At 39.6% G+C, this 23348-nt stretch overlaps 1 protein-coding gene across 1 annotated transcript; it reads right to left on the bottom strand.

The window, feature by feature from the left end:
• Positions 1-4173: 4173 nt before the first annotated feature.
• Positions 4174-11890, bottom strand: LOC107779407 (U-box domain-containing protein 52-like). The gene is made up of 11 exons (XM_016599842.2): positions 11538-11890; positions 11385-11450; positions 9720-9823; positions 9455-9576; positions 8789-9003; positions 8634-8709; positions 7891-8191; positions 7094-7195; positions 6595-7023; positions 5165-5920; positions 4174-4678 (listed from the first exon to the last, which is right to left on the bottom strand). The coding sequence occupies exons 1-11, from the start codon at positions 11740-11742 to the stop codon at positions 4619-4621; spliced, it is 2436 nt and encodes an 811-aa protein (XP_016455328.1). The 5' UTR covers positions 11743-11890; the 3' UTR covers positions 4174-4618.
• Between the last annotated feature and the right edge of the window lie 11458 nt (positions 11891-23348).

Here is a 23348-nt window from a genome sequence, read left to right as displayed (position 1 = left end):
AGAGACTGATGGAGCAGGCCGCAAAAGCGGTAACTTGTGCACTTAAGCGCATTCCAACACGCAGGAGCGGAAGCTGGCATCTTGGTGGTTTCTCGCAGAAGCGGAATTTCTTTCGCACCTTCGACATTGCAAGTGCGGCGATAGTGCTCGCAGAAGCGAGCTCACATGAGCGGAAAATTTATCCGCAGAAGCTGAACTGGGCAGAATCATAAGGATAAAAAAATGGTTATTTCGTCATTTTCGATTGGAATTTTTGGAGCTCGGTTCTTGGGCGATTTTGAGGATTTATTCACGACTTCGACTTGGGTAAGTGTTATATATCTGAAAGTGATTATATTTCATAAATCCATGGTTATATTCATCGTTTTAATTCGAGTTTTAGTATAAGAAATTGAGATTTTTTGTAAAACTCTTCAAAAACGAAAATTTAAGATTTGGAGGTCGATTTCTTATCGAAATTTGACAAGATTGGTATGGTTGAATTCGTATCAGAATGTGTGTTCGGATTTCGTAAAAAGTTTATCAGGTTCCGAGATGCGGGCCCCGCATTGACTTTCGGGTTGACCTTTTAATGTGAAATTTTAAGTCGATGTTTTATTATACGAAATAGTTTCCGATAAATTTTAATGAAGTTATATAATTTATTTGGCTAGATTTGAGCCGTCCGGAGGTCATTTCAAGCGAGAAGACTAATTTAAAATATCGGCATAGCTCCAAAAAGGTAAGTATCTTGCCTAATCTTGAGTGGGGGAAATACCTCTTAGGCATTGAGTCGTATGTGCCATTTGTGAAATGTGAAAATCCATGTACACGAGGTGACGAGTACGTACTCGGGCTTATATGTGCAAATTTTATTGGTTTAAAGTCGTAGGCATTTTAAAGTATTAAATTGGAAATTGCTGGCACTTATTAATCCTTATTTGTCATGCCTCGTTCTTTGTTTGTTGAATTTGTTTTATATGATAATTTGGTGTGATTGCTACTTTGATTTTTATGTGAATTTCGTATGCTTGTTGAGTTGACATTGCCTGAAAATAATTACATTATGGATTTTTCATATGCAAATAATTAATTAAATAAGTTTAAAAAGAGGCATTAATATATTTGTCAAAAATTTGGATTAAAGAAGGAGTTGTTCTTGCTGAGTTACTTTTCCATCCTTGTTGTTGTTTTCGAGATTTTATATATATTGTGTTGAGCCGTGGGCTATCTGTTGTGATATTTATTGATTTCGTTGTATCTTTGGGAAGGTTCTACGGGTAATTTTTCAATACGAGTTAATTATGTTGTGTCGTTGTGATAATATTTTATGTGATTTGGGTTACTGTTATACGTCGTATAAGGGTGGCATCCCACTGTTGATATTATGCGGGCATAAGGGTGGCATTTCACTGTTGTTATGTGTGTTGGATATTGTCTGGGTGGAGTGATAAGGGAGGCTATTAAACGGAGCGATAAGGGATGCTATTATAAGAGCGATACAGGTGGCTATGAGAGCGATAAGGGTGGCTATTGATATTGTGAGGGCGGAGGGATAATGGAGGCTATTATAGGAGTGATAAGGGTGGCTATATGAGAGATACGTGTGGCTATTGTCAGGGATATTATGTTATGATGTGGGGTTATTGTGCTGGTGATTTTCACGTGATGTTGTGATTTTCTTGTGATTACTTTTATATCATGTGCAACTTGTTTTGTTAATTCAGTAAATTTGATAATAGTCTGATATATGTTGAAATTATGAGCCTGTAGCTATTGCCGAGCGGAATATGTTATTGGCATGTGAGTTATCCGTGCGGTTGTGATATGAAAGGTAGGCTCGAGGTGCCGTGGATGTATAATGATTATGATATTGGCACGTGAGTTGTCCATGCAATTGTGAAATTAGATTTGGGCACGAGTTGTCGTGAGTAAATGATGATTTTATTATTGGCACGTGAGTTGTCCGTGCAGATCTTATATATTGATATTTTGGCACGTGAATTGTCCGTGCGGTTGTGATATGAAATATAGGCTCGAGGTGCCGTGGGTATATAATGATTATGATATTGGCACGTGAGTTGTCCATGCAGTTGTGAAATGAGATGTGAGCACAACTTGCCGTGAGTAAATGATGATTTTATTTTTGGCACGTGAGTTGTCCGTGCAGATCTTATATATTGATATTTTGGCATGTGGGTTGTGATAGAAATATGGGCACGAGGTGCCGTAAAAATATGAAAGTGGGCTAAGACCCGTGTTTCAAAAATATGAAAGTGGACTGAGATTCGTATTTTATGATTATGAAATGAGGTGTCATAGAGTGACTTTTATTTGAAAGAATTATATTCGAAAGATATTTATTTGAAAGAAGTATATTCGAAAGATATTTATTTGAAAGAAGTATATTCGAAAGATATTTATCTGAAAGAATTATATGTGAAAGATTTATATTTGAAGGACTTGATTAATTATTTTTACTTGTGTTCCTTATTCGTTTGAGCAATAATTATGGTATTCTTGTTGACTTGCTGTTTATATCACTGGTTGAATTTTGTTGTTATCACGGCTAGTTATTTTCTAGTACTATTGTATACTGTTATATTGCACATGTTATTTGACTAGTGAGTGTCTTGATTGTACCTCGCCACTACTCCACCGAAGTTAGTCTTGATACTTACTGGGTGCCGATCGTGGTGTACTCATACTACACTTCTGCACGTTTTTGTGCAGAGTTAGGTATTGGAGATATCAGACTCGGACATAGTTAGTGTGTTGATCGCAAGGATTCAAGGTAGAGCAGCTTGGTCGTCGCAGTCCCTTGGGGTCTTTTCATTTTATTGTACTGTCAACTCTTATTCGAACAATATTGTATATTCGATCCTTGAGATCATTTTATATATTCAGTTAGAGTTCGTGACTCAGTATTATCAGTCTCGGGAGGTTTTTATAATTGTTTCCGCTTTTGGTTTCGATACTTGTATTAAATTCTATTTCAAAAAAAAAAAATAGCTTGAATTGAAATTGTAATCGGCTTACCTAGTTTTATAGACTAAGTGCCATCATTTATTCTCCTTATAAAGAAAGACAAACTAAGCATTATTTGGTTGTTAATCAAATGATAAAATACAGAAATCATAGCCACTAAAATGTTTTTTTAATATATTAATGTCTAATGTATGTATTTTTTATATAATATTTGGTTAGCGAATATAATTAGTTTTTATCGACCGGCCAAATATCTAACTTGTGCTTCTATAATCCCAATCCGCCCAACTCTTCTAACTCAATTAAAACTTGAGTAATTAACTTAAATAATCGCAGAACTTTGACAAATTAGGCCGTGACACGATCTCTTATCTTGACTCTTGACTTGTTAAGATAGGTCATGCCAGACTTTTTGTTTGACCTGATTTGGTCTACTTAAATTTAGTCCAGCCATTTCATTTGTCACTCCTTTATCTATGCAAGAGACGAGGAACTAGCCTACTCGTGCCTTTTTTCAAGATTCAACTTTTGCATTAGGACAATGAACATGAGCCACAGCTTCTTAGATAACGTCGTCCAATTATTATTGGTATTCCTCTGGTTGTTCCCATTTTATGGACAACGCTAGTTACTTATTAGTCCGTCTTAAAAAAAATATTATATTTTTATATTTGTAAATAATTTAACTTTAAATTTATATTTATTTTTAATGATATTTTTTTATAGCCACAAAAAAATTTATGACATGTTTAAGATTAAAGTTTAAAAGTCCTTTATACTTTCTTAAATTGCGTATAGATGCATTCAAACACCGCCACATTAACTGAAACAACAAATTTTGCTCATGCACATGAAAGGTGCTAAAACTTTGAACAATCAACCTCTATTTATCTTTTCTTAAAATTGTCCTTTATAGATATTCCTTCATCTTACTTTTAAAGTTTTACTTAAATGTAAATCAAAAGTAAATGCTGTTTACATTTTTACCAACTATTGCTTCAATCAGCTTGGCTACCAAAATGAGCAAAAACTATGATAATGAAACTAAAAATAATTTCTTAGTAGCTTAGATTTTTATATCTTTTCATTTCACAATTTCATTTTTGGCTCACATTGCAAATTTTCAATGTAGAGTTTACTGGAGTTGGCAAAAAATTCAACAGTGCAAGCTGAGAGAAATATAATTAAGGCGTGTACAAACAAAACAAAAAAAGAAAATCTTCTTTTTACCCCAAAGCTATAAGATGAAAGAAATAGAATTATAGTAATGTTCAAACAAAAAATTTCTTCTTATCTTAGCCCCAAATCTGTACAAACTGAAAATAGGGGCTACTTAAAGCATTTACATGGTGTAAAAAAGAGGAAGAAAATGTTTTAACAAATAATTGGACCAAAGAGGAAGGCAAGTCCCATTCTAACAGAGGTCTCGGGTTTCCTGAGTATGGAGTCGCCTTTGTTAGGGAGCGCTTTACCCCCAATGTGAGACTTCCCGGAGCGAATCCGGATTTAGTCGGGCCCCTATGTGGGTACCGGACACCGGGCGGGAAACCAAAAAAAAAACAGTCCCATACTAACAGAACATTTAGTTTTTGACATTTTCTTAAAAGAAAAAACTTCAGAACAAAATTCTCATCCATTAGGACCCTGTGCTTTATTGGCTCCTCGAGCTCTCGTAGCTTGACGGCATTGTATTTGGGTAACTTAAGTTGTCCTGCATAAATCACGACAAAAACTGTGTCAAGAAAAGAAAAGAAAATTTCCAGCACGAATAAGTTTTGATGACTGCATTACATATACAAAAGTAATAACTATGTGATATTTCATCAAATATCTAACGAAGTTTAGTTTATGGATTTAACATATATACACTGACAGTCTAAAGAAGGTTTACACGCTCAATCAGTAGCGTATCTAGAATAGAATCTATGGGTTAGATCCTATATATTTGTCAAAAATTCATTAAATATGTACAAATAATATTAGATGTGATGTGGTAGATTTTTGAATCTGAACCCATAAAGTTCATATTCAGGATCCACCTCTGCGGTCAGTATATTGTAACATGCTGTAGTAGGTAACTTGGTTTATTGTCCAGGCTACTAATCTCACTTTTTATGGACGAGATACCTGTAGTTACCGTCTCGGTAAACTGACAGTGCATTAAAGTTAAACTCTTAATTTATGCATCTTGACTTACCCGGGAGAGGGAAACTTGGCTGTGATTGGGTGAAAAATTGGAATTGTACATAAGTGATGGGCATGTGTTATCTTCTGCAAGTGCTCTCAATCTTTCTAATTGTGGCAAAACGACCTTGCCAAGATCCGGTCTGTCTTTTCGCCTTAGCTCAGAGCATTGTAGCGATAACTTGGCAAGACTCAAAGCCTCATTGACTGGCCAATCAGGAATAGCTGGATCAAGCATTTCATTGAAAGTCCCTTTCTCAATTGCCCTATCAACATAATGAGTCAATCCCATTGGCGGCTTAGCTGTTAAAATCTGCAAGAATATGATCCCTAAGGAGTATACATCCGATTTTACACCAAGCATGCCGGTTTGCTGATATTCAGGGTCTATATAGCAGAAAGTTCCAGCCGTTGATGTCATTCTATATTGAGTGACAGTATCTGCTACTGATGGAGGGACAAGACGGGCTAAGCCGACATCACTAATCTTACTCACAAAGTTGCGATCCAGCAAAATATTCCCTGGCTTTAAGTCACGGTGCACTAGTGGCTCAGGTTTGCTCTGGTGTAGGAAAAGCAGACCAGTCGCTATTTCAGCAGCAATTCGAAACCTCTGCTGCCAAGAGAGCGGTGGCGTCTTTCCTCGGTGGAATAAACGGTCTTCTAAACTTCCATTGGACATATACTCGTAAACCAAACATCCATATTCCGGACAGGCTCCTAAAAGAAGCACCATATTAGGATGTCTTATGCAGCTCAGGACTTCAACCTGCAATAGAAGAATATAATTATTGACTAGTAAAGAATACTAACTATATTTATTGTCCTCCACTGCTAAATATAATTTGGTCAATATAACATACCAACATTCATTTGTGGGGCATTATCATAATTAGTGGCGGAACCAGAAATTATTACAAGGGGATTCAAAAAACTCTAGGATGTCACAGTTGGAATTTGAACCTATGAGACTTAAAGCAATTTTGAATGCCCAACTTGAATGTTTTTTCATGTCAAGGGTATTCATCAGCTCACATATAACCAAAAAGGATCATATTTACTCTATTTGCACAGTGTAACTTTTCCGACAAAGGGTTGAACCCCCTTCATTATACTTAGATCAGCACTGATAACAATTTGTCTAGAGATTATATAGCCGCTTGCCTTAATTTTGATCAGATGCTATTCATTCTACTTTGAAGATTTCCCCTTGCTTCCTTATCTGCTGATACTTAACGTTTACAGTCCGTTTAAATTAGACTTATCGCCCCCCCCCCCGTAGAAACCGTAATAGTAACAGAAGCATAACAACCAAAAGATAATTAATGACTTGCAATAACAGTAACGAGTAACTAAGGCCCGGGGCTAAGATAAACAGCAAGGATAGTGTGGATTCAACATAAACTGCAAGCCAACAGTATGATCTATCTTTCACTGAATTACCTCTTGCTGAAACTGTTGTCTTCCATGAGCTGCATCAGGACGGAGGACCTTAACTGCAACAGGCGTATGATCGAGGTAGCACTTATACACCGGCCCATAGCCTCCTTCTCCAATTTTACGAGTTTGGGCAAAGTAGTCTGTTGCAGATTCAATCTCCTCAATTGTATATTTTCTGTACCTGAAATCAGAGTTCGTAAGCTTATTCAGTATCTTATTCTTCTCTTCTGCTTCTTTTAGAGCTTTCATTTCTGCGCTGATTCTCTTTTGAGCTTCTAGTTCTGCAAGCCGCTGAGCTGCCTCTGCATGCTCAATGGCTGCTCTTGACTTTGCCTTTTCCTTCTCGGCAAGTGCCAAAGCAGCTTCCTCGGCTAAACGTGCCTCTTCTAATCGTCGTTGTTCTTCCTGTTTCCAGCGCTGGAGTTCCATCGCCTGCAACGAACAACATGTTAGTACATCCAATAGAATCATTAGAGTGCACAGGAGTATTAGTTTATCGTGCCTTTTGTTTTGCTGTAAGCGCTTCCCTGCAAGCCGTGCTATATAGTTCCATTGTCTGCTTAAGCTCCTGCTTTAGCCTTCTCATTTCTGCTTCCATATCATCCTGTAAGCCAAAGGAGAGGTGTAAATATAGAACAAATAATGCTTAAAGGCATGAAGTGAAGAGTTCAGTGCACTAAGCGCCCGCTATGCGCAGGGTCCGGGGAAGGCCTGGACCACAAGGGTACGCAGTCTAACCCTGCATTTCTGCAAAGTGAAGAGCCTCAGCAGAATATCTACCATAATGTTTTCTCAAGTTTTGACAATATCTAAAGTATCAAAAGAGTTTCTTACATATACTTCTGGATTTTAGAATCCAAAAACCACGTCACTCCTTATAATTATGACATTCCTTAATATTACATCCTTACTCTTTGTTTGAGAATGGCGAAAACATAAGTTCAAGATAGACTTTAAAAGAACACCAGATGACTAAATGTCAGTTACATCACAAGCAAATAACTACAGTGCAGGAAGCCAAATTTCTCTGTCTCATCAAGCAGAAGCTATAACTGACTATAGATTTTAGATCCTATCACCACTCTTTAACATACTCTAATAGAAACTAATTTGCTTTATATCCGTTCATTGAATAAGAAAGTTCAATCAGACAAAATATATGTTGCACACATGCTTTTAGCGTAGTCTACATGAACTAAGGATATTCATCGATTCATTGAGAAAGATAAATGGTCTAGAAATATTGAGTCAGATTTTAATGTTTAAAAAAAAAAAAAGGTTATATTTTCAAATGCTTACTACTGGTCCTTGGGAGACTGATGGTCTATCACTCTCGATCGATGAATGTGATAGTTCAGGTGGAGTCAGGGTGTCCACTGATCTCCGCCCAAACTGTGTGGAATCAAAACTTTGGGTCTCAAAATCTGAAAAGCCTGAAAGCCGAGGAGGAGTCGGTCCACCACCATCATAGCCATCGGAAAATGAAGAATAAATGTTGTCGATGCTTGGCCTACCAGAACTGACATATGATATGTCAGTATCTGGCAAAGAGATTTCATATGGTTTTCCATTAGGACCTTTCCTGTGGGTGAACGGCGACCTGTTTAAAATAGTAACATTCAAATTAGGAATGAGAAAACTATGCAAAACTATAGTGCTCTGAAGAACAAAATCCGTAAATTTCAAAATCTTCCAAAGAATTTGCATCGCTGACTTTGACATTCTCATTTTGTATGCAACAAATTACTGTTATCAAAACACGGTACTCCCTCCGTCCCAATTTGTGTGCACTGTTTGACTAGGCACAAGGTTTAAGAAAGAAAGAAAGACTTTTGAAACTTTTGGTCTAAAACAAGCACTAGACATTTTTGTGACGGTAAATCATCACATTAAGGGTAAAAGAGAAATTTTGAAGATAAATTATTTCTAAATAAGGAAATGTGACATTCTTTATGGATAGACCAAAAAGGAAAGTGCGACAAATAAATTGGGACGGAGGGAGTACAGTTTATGCGGATATCAAGATAATTTTTCCGACTTACTTGATATTCATTGTGTCACTTTGAAGGGTAGATGGTGGCGGATCACAAACAGGCTTCGGACCTCCTGAAAAAGGACCTATACAACAGAGTTACAGAATTACGACATGATGCAACGAGTACTTAATAGAAGAACTTGCTAATAGTGGTTGGCTCACCTCTTGAACTAGCAGCAGAGGGTGTTGAACCTTCAAAAGGAGCAAATTTGGTGCTGGCCGGCTGCATTAACTGGTGACGTAGTGGATGGACAAAAGGCGCAGGGCGAGAAGCAGCACGTGTAGATGCGATCTTTGCAGATTTGGAGATGACATGTACAGTACAGAAATCAGGAACCCCTTTTAAAATGCCTCCTGGAATGTCTTTCGCTTTAAATCTGCTATGCAGAAAAGGCTACTGAACTTAGATAATCTGAAGACGTTCTTTTATTCAAATATAACTGATCTAATGAAACCTCAATAATAGGCGAAAGACATGCACACACTTAAGTATATACAAACACCAGTTTCCTTTACTTCTTCACAGGAACTTTTGAAAGTATATTTTAAGCAAAGTTTGTAGCATGCTTATGCACTAAGCGAGAGAAAAATGAGAATGTCACTCCATACATGGATCAAGGACACAAATTTGGGCACATACAGTAAAAGGAAGGCGGCCAAATTTTTTGACATAAAGCTCTTACTTTTTGTTTGTTATTTCAGTTTATAAAATTTTGCTATTAGGTGACTGAGAATGGAATTTAGATAACATATTAACTGTTCAGGATATTATGATCAGAAATTATTTCCATCGTAAGCTCAACACTCCGTGCATAGACAGAGTCATACCTGAGAAGACCGCCTCTTGTTGTAGCACCAAGAATCAATACCTCTATTCCTGTCCGATTCACATACTCAACAATTGCTTTGACCACATCCGTGTCGTCTAACACAACATCATGACATTGTACCTGGTTATTTTTAGGATAAGAAGAAACAAAATTAGAAATGTGAAAGCTGAAGGAAATAATGAGTAAGACTTGACAAATTTTACGAATGTTTGTTAATCTTCTCCTAGGTTATGGGAATTCATCTAAGGTTTCGAGTTACTAACATCTTTCCGTGTACAAAATACTCGGAAAGGAAGAAACAGTTCCTTTGTCTGCGGATCCAATTCACTATTTCCCGATCCAGCTTCATCAGAAATCTGGTTTGACTCTGAAATGTAGAAGTACACAGTTATTTCTGCAACTAAACGATAAAAGAAAACAAATCCAGACTCAATATACTCGTCACTTTCCCATTTATCCTCATGAAATGGAACTTGGAGCAGCCTTAAGCAGCACAGATAAGTTACTTAACCAATTATACATGTTTCGTTTGTTTTAGAGTTATATGTTTTTTTTTTTGGGTTTTCCTTTTTCCTTTTCCTCGAGGACATGTAAAGATGTGAGTATAACATGACTTTTAAGTATAATGCTAAGTGGCAAAGTTTGTCTTAATCACAGACCATTGACAACAAGTAAAGCCAAGGGACTAAGAGACGTTCATTTGGTTGTGTTAAAGATGAAATTATTAGTAGAACCTAAAGGGAGAAGCCGCTCAAAGGATATTAATCAGAGCAACATGATGAAGAAATAACTAAATCACACAACAATCAGATTTGGAAGAAAAGAAATCCGAGATAGTAACTTCAAACGGAATGTTAGACAGGGAAATAATACTATCATCGACTGACAAATGCATGTGAACGGGAAGAGTATTTTGTAAAAGGAAAATTTGTATTAACAATTTAAGCACAACAGTCGATCTGATTGTAAACAAGCAAATAACTAGCTCAAATTTCAATAAACTAATATGATTAGTCAAGTATGACGTAGAAAAAGAATCAGTAAGTATGAGGCTAGTTACATTTTCACTCGTTCTTATAACTTACTTCCTTGCAAGTATTAGAGAATCCAATATAGGGGGGATTATAGCTGATCAATCTATGAAGTCCATGAGCTCTTTATAGGCTTGAAATCTGGCTGCTTTTACTTAAAATTTCTCTGTTATATATGGAAAAGGAAAGAAGGGCCATATGTTACTAACATTTAACTCTTACTTTTTTCCACCCATTGTTTGAACTTTTATCTCTAAAACACAAGCTAATCAAACATAAAACGATTGATATACGTCAATGAGATTTCAACACGCGAAGCATCCATGGATGTGGCCTACTGGTCAATGATAATGAAAAGCATGGGAGATAAGGGTTCAGATCCTAGAAAAGACAAAAAATACTAGGTGATTTCGTTCCATCTGCCAAAGACTCGGTGAACAGAGTTATGCGTGCAATCATGATTTGCCAGTGTTTGACGTTGCAAAAGTTGCTTGCTTTGACCACTAATGTTAAAATGATTCCTCTCTTTCTAAACATGGAAATGTAATTCGGTCATCATGCTTAAACTTTTGCACCTTTTTCGTGAGAACATCGAAAATCTACCCATCATCAACAGCATTTCCAGCACAATTTCAAGTTGATTCCTACCTCTATTTATGATAGATTTCATGGGATCCGAGGTATACACATTTTACTATACATGCGGTCATTCTACAAGATCAACATATATAAGCAAATACTCGATTATTCGATATATGTGCTAGTGGAAGGTAACAGATATTCGTGAAATAATAAGCCCAGGTATACACATTCGATTTAATATTTTTGTTCTAATTTGTACAAGTGGTCATTCTACTACATCAACACGCACAAACAAATACCAGAGTCACCCGGTACCTGTGTCACATGTCTCGGTGAGATCAGATAGCAAGTAATCCATGGGACAGTCGAGGTCCAAGCAAGCTGGTCGGACACCACTGGTTATTAAAAAAAACAAACATGCACAAACAAATACATATAATGTAGAGAGGGAAAGAGAAGAAGAATTACTTGTAGGAGTGGATTGACCAGTGGAAGTAGCAGATTGTTTAAGTTTGACATGGATCAAAAGAACTGTTTGGCCTCTGGCTAAAAGATGATCAACTGTCCATTTTAGAGCAATTTGACTTCCTCTATCTTTATCTATTGCCACTGCTATTAATTTATTTGGTGGATGCATTCTTTCTCCATGCACACCTTGTGGTGGATGCCACATTTCTCTCTTTCAATTCTACCCCCAAAAATTCATATGTTTCAAGAACAAATTCCTATTCCAAATACTCCCAACAATTCCAATTCTAACATATTATTGTCAAATTCAAGAAAATTCTAGCTTTATCTTCAACCCATTTTAGGTTCTTGAAAATTATAATGATAACAAAAATCTTTTAGTGAATTCTCTCTTTCCATAAAGAATAAAGATGATTTTTTAGTCATTAAAACATTAGGGAATTTGTGGGGAGCTCCACCTTTTGTGGATATTTAGTTACTTTCAGTAATAGTAACCACTACTTGAATTAACAAACTCCCATTTGGTCATTGGTCAAAAGGCAAACTCCTAGAAGGGAAGTTGAATCTTACTAGCTACTCTCAAATCTAATTTCAATAAAAAAAATAAAGAAGAAAGAAAATATGATTCTATCCAAGTAATATACTCACTCCGGTCCATATTAGTTGTCCTGCTGCTAAATATATCTAGTCCAAAATAAATGTCATTTTTGAAAATCAAGGTGTAATTTATCATTTTTTCCCTATTTTGCCCTTAGTATTAAATATTTTGAAAGTAAAAAACTAGCATAGAAAATCTTAATGGAAGAGTAGATATTAATTGAAGAGAGATTAATATGTTGAATGATTAAAGATATAAATAAGGGTATTGTAGTAAAAAATCCTTTCTGTAAAATAGTTTATTAAGGGACGCAAAAAAGAGAAACAAATGGGGGGGATTAATGTTTTTCTTTACCAATATCATTTCATAACAGCTTAACTATTCTTAAACATACAAAGATTTAACCAAGAAAAAAGATATAAATATATAATAAAAATAAACTTAAATTATATATGTTGACAATGTAACTTTTTTCCACGCAATCAATATAATTTAACTTGTCATAGCAGATAATTTAACTCATTTAGTGGGTGTTTGGACATAAGAAATATAAAATTCCAAAAAAAGGTGAAAAAACTTTTCAAGTGAAAATAGTATTTGAAAATTAGAGTTGTGTTTGGATATGAATATAATTTTGGGTTGTTTTTGAAGTTTTGTGAGTGAAAATTTTGAAAAAACAGTTTGTTGGAGTTTTTCAAATTTTTGAAAAATTTCAAAATTCATCTTCAAGTGAAAATTGGAAATTTTATGGCCAAACACTGATTTTGAAAAAAAATATTTTTTTTTGAAAAAAAGTGAAAAGAATCTTATGTACAAAGGGGCTCTTAGTTTTTGTTGACGAGTTGTGGAACTTGTGCAAAGTATCCAACGTAAGGAGAATTTATAAGGCACTAATTTATAGACTGACCCTTTTAGTGCAATAATAGAATTTCTATTGTGTTCATTCAATGACAGGGATTTTTCCATTGTAAATATGTAGTCTTTTTTGTTTTGTTTGATTTTTAGCGGATTATTATGTTACTAAGATCATTAACTTTTTGGTGACTACGATTAATAAGTATTCCGAAATACAAGATACTAAAGAAGTGTGAGTGTAATTTTCTACATTTTTAAATTCTTTTTATCAAAGACCAAATCCATTTTTCAGTTAGGGATATTATTTCAAATTATTTCACTGTTTCTTAATTCCGTGACCCATCGAATTTTTTGAACGCAAAGTTGAACTTGAAGCCATCAGGCCGAGGCACGTCATGTCTAGGCATCTTACATCGCATTGCCAAAGGAAAAAAAAGATCCATAGTAGTCACCCCTAAAAAGCAATTGCATGCGTCAATTTTCTTATAATTTAATTTTATTTGTCTATCACTTTTTGTTTGTTTATCCAGTACGTGAGCCTCACTAATCTGACTAATTCAGATTCGTGCCAAATAGACCACTAAAAAAGCTAAGACGCTTCACACCAAAAGGTTCTCTGATCTATCATTTTTCAATATTGATAATTTGGTTCATAAATTTGTGGTTTTAAACTAGCCTTAAAATCTTCACATTTTAACATATGAACCACTATGGTGTGGGAACTGCAATAATAATAATTTTAAAAAGAGGAATTTTCATAAATCACTTGTAACGACCCGGCCTGTCGTTTGAGAGTATTAGCCTCGATCCCCTATTTACTACTTCCCCTGTATCTTTTTCTGCTTATGTGACTTGCCGGGATGTTGTGTTTGTGGTTTCAGAGTGATTTGGGGCACTCAGTCCCTAAAACAGAAGCTTAAGTTCTAGAATTTTGACAGCAGTTGAAACTGTGTGAAGACGACCCCGAAATGGAGTTTCGTCAGTTCCGTTAGCTCCATTGGGTATTTTGGATTTAGGAGCGTGTCCGGATTGTGTTTTGGAGGTCTGTAGCTGAATTAGGCTTGAAATGACGAAAGTTGAATTTTTGGGAAGTTTGACCGGAAGTGGACTTTTTGATATCAGGGTCGGATTACGATTTCAGAAGTTGGGGTAGGTCCGTAATGTCAATTATGACGTGTGTGCAAAATTTAGGGTCAATCGGACGTGATTTGATAGGTTTCGACACCGGTTATAGAAGTTTGAAGTTTCAAAGTTCATTAAGTTTGAATTGGAGGGTGATTCGTATTTTTGGCATTGTTTGATGTGATTTGGGGGCTCGACTAAATTCGTATGGTGTTATAGGACTTGTTGGTATGTTTGATTGAAGTCCCGAGGGCTCGGGTGGATTCCGGATGGTTAGCGGATCGATTTTGGACTTGTTGAAGTTGCAGAAATTTCTGGTGTTTCCAATTGATGGTTTCCTTCTTCGCGTTCGCGAGGGGAGTTCCGCGTTCGCGAAGAGGAACTGGAGACAGGAGGAAATTTGTGCTTCGCGTTCGCGATGAGGTCCCGCGTTCGCGAACCTCTGAGGTAACAAGTCTATGCGTTCGTGATGAGGGTCCCGCGTTCGCATAGAGATAGCTGGTCAACTGAGTCTCCAGGCAATTTGCCTGCACGTTCGCGATGATGGTCCCGCGTTCGCGTAGGTATGAGCTGAGTAAGCTTTGTATTCACGATTAGGCCATCGCGTTCGCGATGAAGAATTTTGGACTGAAGCAATTTTGTGCTTCGCGAACGCGAGGGTTTTTCCGCGTTCGCGCAAAAGGGATCACTTGGCAGAATATAACATTTCAAAATCAAGGGTTTAGCCATTTGTAACATAACTTGAGGTAGAGAGCGGACGAAATTTTTAAGGATTTTCAGAGGCATCGATTGAGTAATGATTCTTCATTTATTTTTGGTTATATCCCACTAATCTATCATTAATTCTACCCTTTAATTTCGGATTTGGGTTGAGAAAATTGGGAAAATGGGATAAGTTCTTCAACCAAAATTTGAGTTTGGATTGGGATTTTGACGTCAGATTTGAGTAATTTTGGTACGAGTGAACTCGTGGGTGAATGGGTGTTCGTATTTTGTGACTTTTACCCGATTCCGAGACGTGGGCCCGGGTCGACTTTGGGGCGATTTTCAAAATTCTTGTTAAAGTATTGATATTAGTATATTATAGTTGTATTTATGGTATGTAATTATTATTGGCTAGATTTGGGCCATTTAGAGTCGGATAATCGAGGAAAGAGCATTCTTATTGACTGATTGAGCTTGGTTCAAGGTAAGCGGCTTGCCTAACCTTGTGTGGGGGAAATCCCCTTAGGATTTATACCGTTGTGATATTTCTGTGATATGTGGGCGCCGTGTACGCGAGGAGACGAGTGCGTACACAAGCTAATTGTTGTAAAATCCGGTTTTTCACTAAGTAGTAGCCTATTAGACCTTAATTGAGTTATACCAGCATGTGTAGTTGTCCTGTTTAGTCTAATTTTGCATGTCTACGTGTCTTAACTGCTTATTTGAAATTTGTGCAGCATGTTTAGATGAATTCCTGCCTTGATTTGTATCAACCTTAAATGTAGAATTCTTGCTGTTAATTGCTTTTTCCACCGATTTGAGCTGTGTATTTACTTTTGGGACTACGAGGCGGTACCTCGGGAGATCCCCATATACATTTACTTTTGAGACTATGAGGCAGTACCTCGGGAGATCTCCTTGCATATTTACTTTTGGGACTATGAGACGGTATCTCGGGAGATCCCTTATTGAGTATTTACTTTTGGGACTACGAGACGGTATCTCGGGAGCGCCTCTGTTGTTTATCTTCTTGTGATGTGTTATTATTTCTCTGTGAATTCTTTTTGTTAAATCCTCCATCTTTCTTCATTTTATTATATCATTTTTCTTATTATTATATCCCAGTAGGGCCCGGGCCTAACCTCGTCACTACTCTACCGAGGTTAGGCTTGGCACTTACTGGGTACCATTTTGGTGTACTCATGCTACTCTTATGCACATGTTTGTGTGCAGATCCAAGTACTTCCTATCAACCCCGCTATTAGCTGAGAGTGCTTGCTGTTGCACAAAGATTTCAAGGTACATTTTCTGGGTCCGCAGACCTCGGAGTCCCCTTCTATTCCATCCTTTCCATACTTTCTTAGACTCTGGTGTATAGAGATACTAGTTTTCTTCTGTAGCTTGTGACTCATGATTATCGGATTTTGGGAATGTTGTGTATACTCTAGTACTAGGTTGCTTGTATATGCCGAATGGCACTCTATCATTTTATAGTTATCTGTTGCAGTCTAGTTTTTAAATTTTTGTATTTATTTCTGTTATTCCGCAATTTGTTAGGCTTAATTAGTCGTAGAGACTAGGTGCCATCACGATATCTTACGGAAGGAGATTTGGGTCGTGAGAAGTTGGTATCAGATCTCTAGGTTCGTAGGTGTTGTGACTCACAAGCAAGTTTAGTAGAGTCTCGCGGATCGGTACAGAGACGTCTGTACTTATCTTCGAGAGGCTATGGAACTATTACGAAAATTACGCTTCTTTGATTCCTTGTCATGCGAAATTGTTGACTTTGAAATTCTAAACTTTTCTCTTTTATTCTCTCATAGATGGTGAGGACACGTACGGGCGGATCTGATGACCAGGCACCCGCGCCCCCTGCTAGAGCCGCGAGAGGCCGGGGCCAGGGTAGTGGCCGAGAACGTCCACGTGGTGCAGCTAGAGGACCCGCACGATCTGCTACAGAGGAGCCCCCAGTAGCTCCAGCTAGAGGGCAGTCACTTGAGGTATCTGTTGCTGCACCAGCCATCCAGTATACTCTAGTCTAATTTCTAAGCATGTTCAACTCCTTGGCTCAGGCTGGATTGAGTCCACTTGCTCCTGCCACATCTCAGGTCGGGGGAGGAGCACAGACTCCCGCCGCCCGTATCCCAGAGCAGCGGGTTCAGGTCGACCAGGTTCCAAAGATCATACCGATACAGCTGGTAGCTCCAGTTCAGCCCGAGGTTAGGGCAGCAGTTTCTGAGGCGGAGTAGCTTAGACTTGAGAGGTACAAGAAGTACCACCCTCCTACCTTCAATGGATTGGAGTCACAGGATGCCCAGGTTTTTTTGGAGGAGTGTATTCTCCGTACTATGGGTGTAGCAGAGTCGAGTGGGGTTTCTTTTACTACATTCCATCTTGGAGGAGCAGCCTATCAGTGGTGGCGTGCTTATGAGTTGGGTAGTCCGGCTGAGGCAGCTTCACTTACATGGACTCAGTTGTCGGACATGTTCTTGAGGGAGTATGTTCCCCAGAGTCTCAAAGACGCATGGAGTGCGGAGTTTGAGCAGTTACGCCAGGGTTCTATGACTGTGTCAAAGTATGCAGTTCGCTTCAGTGATTTGGCCCAACATGCACCAGCCTTGGTTGCTATAGTTCGAGAGAGGGTCCGTCGGTTTATCAAGGGACTCCACCCCAGTATCAGGCTTAACATGGCCCAGGAGTTGGAGATGGAGATTTCGTACCAGCAAGTTATGAGTATTGCTAGGAGATTGGAGGGTATGCTTGCTTGGGAGAGAGAGGAGAGGGAGTCCAAGAGGTCTCGAGAGTCTGGCACTTATAGTGGTACTCGTGTCCCAACTGCAGTTCGACATGGTAGGGGCTATGTGAGTAGCCCCGTTCATTCAGCACTTCCAGCCGCCAGTGCTATTCCGACTCCTTCTAGGCCTAAGAGCCTTATTATGCACCACCAATATCTAGTGCACCTCCTGTACGGGGTGCTTTTAGCGGTCAGTCCAGCAGACCTGGCCCGAGCCAGCTACAACAACCACGCCTCCGAGAGCTTGTTTTGAGTGTGGCGACACTTGCCATATGGTGAGGGATTTCCCCAGACTTTGGAGGGGTGCACCTCCATAGACCTCTCAGGCACCGTGTGCTCTACCGGGTCCTCAGGCTATGATTACAACACCAGCTACCGCCCCACTTGCTCAGCCAGCTTGAGGTGGAGGTTGGGGAGGTAGAGGTCGCCCAGAGGGCGAGGCTAGGCCAGATATTATGCTCTTCCTACTGGTACAAAGGCAGTTGCTTCCGACTCTGTCATTACATGTATTGTTCTGGTCTGTCATAGAGATGCGTCAGTTTTATTTGATCCAGGCTCCCACTTATTCTTATGTGTCCTCTTATTTTGTCCCGTATTTGGGTGTATCTCGTGATTCTTTGAGTTATCCTATTTATGTATCTACACTTGTGGGAGATTTTATTGTTGTTGACCGTGTGTATTGGTAGTGTTTGGTTGTTCTTAGTGGTTTTGAGACAAGATCCGACTTATTATTTCTCAGTATGGTAGATTTTGATATTAATTTGGGTATGGACTGGTTGTCTCCCCATTATGCTATTCTTGATTGTCACGCCAAGAACGTGATGCTGGCTATGCCAGGATTACCGCGATTAGAGTGGAGAGGTACCTTAGAGTATACTCTTAGTAGAGTTATTTCATTTCTTAAAGCTCAACGAATGGTTGAAAAGGGGTGTGACATATATCTAGCTTATGTGAGAGATGTCATTATTGATACCCCTATAATTGAGTCAGTCCTAGTAGTGAGGGATTTTCTAGATGTATTTCCAGCTGATCTTCTGGGCATGCCGCCCGACAAAGATAATGACTTTGGCAATGATTTATTGTCGGGCACTCAGCCCATCTCTATTCCTCTGTATTGTATGGATCCTCCTGAGTTGAAGGAGCAGTTATAGGAGTTGCTTGATAAGGGCTTCATTTGGCCCAGTGTGTCACCTTGGGGTGCTCCTGTCTTATTTATGAAGAAGAAGGATGGTTCTATGTGTATGTGCATTGATTATCGCCAGTTGAATAAAGTTACAGTGAAGAATATGTATCCATTGCCTCGTATTGATGACTTATTTGATCAGTTACAGGGTGCCAGAGTGTTTTCCAAGATTGACTAATGTTCAGGCTATCATCAGTTAAAGATTCGGGAGCCAGATATCCCGAAGACTGCTTTCAGCACTCGGTATAGTCAACTACGAGTTCCGTGTGATGTCATTTGGGCTGACTAACGCCCCAACAACATTTATGCATTTGATGCACAGTGTATTTCGGTCCTATATTGACTTATTCATCATTGTGTTTATTGACGACATTTTGGTGTACTCCCGGACTCGGGAGGATCATGAGCAGCACATGAGGACTGTGCTTCAGACCTTGAGAGAAAAGAAGTTATATGCAAAATTTTCAAAGCGTGATTTTTTGGCTAGACTCAGTGGCATTCTTGGGTCATGAGGTGTCAAGTGATGGGATCAAGGTGGATCCGAAGAAGGTGAAAGTAGTGCAGAGTTGGCCTAGACCGTCCTCAGCTACGGAGATCCGGAGTTTTTTTGGTTTGGCGGGTTATTACAATTTATCTGTAGAGGGTTTCTCATCTATTGCAGCACCTATGACCAGGCTGACCCAAAAGGGTGCTCCGTTCAGGTGGACAGAGGAGTGTGAGGAGTGCTTTCAGAAGCTCAATACATCTTTAACTACAACCCCAGTATTGGTACAACCTACAAGTTCAGGATTATATACTGTATATTATGATGTGTCGCGGACTGTCCTCGACGCGATGTTGATGCAGGACAGTAGGGTGATTGGCTACGTGTCCAGGAAACTAAAGGTGCATGAAAAGAACTATCATGTCCACGACCTTGAGTTAGCAGCTATTGTTCATGCCTTGAAGATTTGGCGGCACTATTTGTACGGTGTCCCTTGTGAGATCTAAACCGATCATCGGAGTTTGCAACATCTGTTCAAACTGAAGGATCTTAACTTGCGCCAGCGGAGGTGGTTGGAGCTGCTTAAGGATTATGATATCACCATTTTGTACCATCTTGGGAAGGCCAATGTGGTGGCCTATGCCTTGAGTTTCAAAGTTCATTAAGTTTGAATTAGAGGGTGATTCGTGTTTTTGGCATTGTTTGATTGATTTAGGGGTTCAACTAAGTTCTTATGGTGTTATAGGACATGTTGGTATGTTTGGTTTATGTCTCGGGGGCCTCGAGTGGATTCCGGGTGGTTAACGGATCAATTTTAGGACTTGTTGAAGTTGCAGAAACTCCTGGTGTTTCCAGTTGCTGGTTTCCTTCTTCTCGTTCACGAGGGGAGTTCCGCGTTCGCGAAGAGAAACTAGAGACAGGAGGGAATTTGTGCTTCGCGTTCGCGATGGAGGTCTCACGTTAGCGGGGCTCTGAGGTAACAAGTCTACGCGTTCACGATGAGGGTCTAGGTTCATATGTGTCGTGACTCACAAGTAAGTTTAGTAGAGTCTCGCGGATCGGTAGAGAGGCATCTGTACTTATATTCGGGAGGCTATGGAACTGTTAGGAAAATTACGCTTCTTTGATTCCTTGTCGTGCGAAATTGTTGACTTCGAAATTCAAAACTTCAGTCTTCTATTCTCTCACAAATGGTGAGGACACGTACGGGCGGATCTGATGACCAGGCACCCGTCCCCTTCTAGAGCCGCGAGAGGCCAGGACCAGGGTAGTGGCCGAGAACGTCCACATGGTGCAGCTAGAGCACCCGCACAAGCTGCTACAAACACCTGTGGGAGATTTTATTGTTGTTGACAGTGTGTATCGGTAATGTTTGGTTCTTCTTAATGGTTTTGAGACCAGGGCCGACTTATTATTTCTCAGTATGTTAGATTTTGATATTATTTTGGGCATGGACTGGTCGTCGCCCCATTATGCAATTCTTGATTGTCACGCCAAGACCGTGATACTGACTATGCCAGGATTACTGCGATTAGAGTAGAGAGATACCTTAGAGTATACTCCCAACAGAGTTATTTCATTTTTTAAAGCTCAACGAATGGTTGAGAAGGGGTGTGAAGCGTATCTAGCTTATGTGAGAGATGTCAGCATTGATACCCCTATAGTTGAGTCAGTCTCAATAGTGAGGGATTTTCTAGATGTATTTCCAGTAGATCTTCCGGGCATGCCGCCCGACAGAGATATTGACTTTGGCATTGATTTATTGCCGGGCACTCAGCCGATCTCTATTCCTCCATATTGTATGGCTCGTCCTGAGTTGAAGGATCAGTTACAAGAGTTGCTTGATAAGGGCTTCATTCAACCCGGTGTGTCATCTTGGAGTGCTCCGATCTTGTTTATGAAGATAAAAGATGGTTCTATGCGTATGTGCATTGATTATCTCCAGTTGAACAAAGTTACAGTGAAGAACAAGTATCCATTGGCTCGTATTGATGACCTATTAGATCAGTTACAGGGTTCCAGAGTGTTTTCCAAGATTGACTAACGTTCAGGCTATCATCAGTTGAAGATTCGGGAGCCAGATATCCCGAAGACTGCTTTCAGGATGCGGTATGGTCACTACGAGTTCCATGTGATGTCATTTGGGCTGACCAATGCCCCAACAACATTTATGCATTTGATGCACAGTGTATTTAGGTCCTATCTTGACTCATCCGTCATTGTGTTTATTGACGACATTTTGATGTACTCTCGGACTTCGGAGGATCATGAGCAGCACATGAGGACTGTGCTTCAGACCTTGAGAGAAAAGAAGGTATATGCAAAATTTTCAAAGTGTGAGTTTTGGCTAGACTCAGTGGCATTCTTGGGACATGTGGTGTCGAGTGATGGGATCAAGGTGGATCCGAAGAAGGTAGAAGCAGTGCAGAGTTGGCCTAGACCATCCTCAGCTACAGAGATCCAGAGTTTTCTTTGTTTAGCGTGGTATTACCGTCGATTTGTAGAGGGTTTCTCATCTATTGCAGCAACTATGACCAGGCTGACCCAGAAGGGTGCTCCGTTCAGGTGGACAAAGGAGTGTGAGGAGAGCTTTCAGAAGCTCAAGAGAGCTTTGACTACAACCCCAATGTTGGTACTACCTACAGGTTCATGATCATATACTGTATATTGTGATGCGTCGCGGACTGGCCTCAGCGCGGTGTTGATGTAGGATAGTATGGTGATTGCCTACGCGTCCAGGAAGCTGAAGGTGCATGAAAAGAACTATCCACTCCACGACCTTGAGTTAACAGCTATTATTCATGCCTTGAAGATTTGGCGGCACTATTTGTATGGTGTCCCTTGTGAGATCTACACCGATCACCGGAATTTGCAGCATCTGTTCAAATAGAAGGATCTTAACTTGCGTCACCAGAGGTGGTTGGAGCTACTTAAGGATTATGATATCACTATTTTGTACCATCTCGGGAAGGCCAATATGGTAGCCGTTACCTTCAGTTGCCGGGCGGAGAGTTTGGGGAGCTTAGCATATCTACCAATAGCAGAGAGGCCATTGGCATTGGATGTCCAGGCCTTATCCAACTAGTTTGTTTGATTGGATATTTTTAAGCTGAGTCGAGTGTTGGCTTGTGTGGTCTCTCGGTCTTCTCTTTATTATCGTATCAGGGAGCGTCAGTATGATGCCCCCAATTTGCTTATCCTTAGGGACACAGTGTAGCACGGTGATGCTAAGGAGGTCACTATTAGAGATATGGTGCATTGAGGATGCAGGGCAGGCTATGTGTGCCCAATGTAGACGGATTGCGTGAGTTGATTTTCCAGGAGGCTCACAGTTTGCGGTACCTCATTCATTCGGGTGCCGCGAAGATGTATCAGGACTTGAGGTAACATTATTGGTGGAGAAGAATGAAGAAGGACATAGTGGAATATATAGTTTGGTGCCTAAATTGCCAGCAGGTAAAGTATGAGCATCAACGGCCAGGTGGATTGCATCAGAAACTAGAGATCCCGGAGTGGAAATAGGAGCGGATCACTACCTATTCTCCCGTTGTTGGGCTTCCACGGACTCACCGGAAGTTTGATACAGTTTAGGTGATTATGGATAGGCTGACCAAGTCAACTCATTTCATTCCTGTGATAACTACCTATTCTTCCGAGCAGCTGGTTCGAGTTTATATCCGCGAGATCGTCAGGCTTCCTGGCATACCGGTATCTATCATCTCTAACCGGGGTACTCAGTTTACATCATGGTTCTGGAGGACTGTACAATATTAGTTGGATACTCTAGTGGAGTTGAGCACAACATTTCACCCTCAGATGGACGGACAGTCCGAGCGCACTATTCAAATATTAGAGGATATGCTACGTGCATATGGTATTGGTCTCTAGTGGGTTGGTTCGAGCCGGACGAGGCTAGGTTATTGGGTACAGACTTGGTTCAGGATGCTCTTGAGAAGGTTAAGGTGATTCAGGATCGACTTCGCACAACCCAGTGCAGACAGAAGAGTTATGCGGATCGGAAGGTTCTCGATGTTGCATTGATGGTTGGAGAATGGGTCCTGCTCGAGGTG

Source organism: Nicotiana tabacum, chromosome 15 (genome assembly GCF_000715075.1).
Source record: "Nicotiana tabacum cultivar K326 chromosome 15, ASM71507v2, whole genome shotgun sequence".
NCBI lineage: Eukaryota > Viridiplantae > Streptophyta > Magnoliopsida > Solanales > Solanaceae > Nicotiana > Nicotiana tabacum.
Note: the sequence above shows the minus strand (reverse complement) of the source record. Positions and strands in the feature narration are given on the sequence as shown.

Coding starts and splice junctions, on each gene's coding strand:
- LOC107779407 (XM_016599842.2), bottom strand. CDS start 11,742: ATGTGGCATCCACCACAAGGTGTGCATGGAGAAAGAATGCATCCACCA. Junction 8,192..8,633: donor AGTGACACAATGAATATCAA/GTAAGTCGGAAA, acceptor TATTTTAAACAG/GTCGCCGTTCACCCACAGGA. Junction 7,196..7,890: donor CAGTCTCCCAAGGACCAGTA/GTAAGCATTTGA, acceptor TTTGGCTTACAG/GATGATATGGAAGCAGAAAT.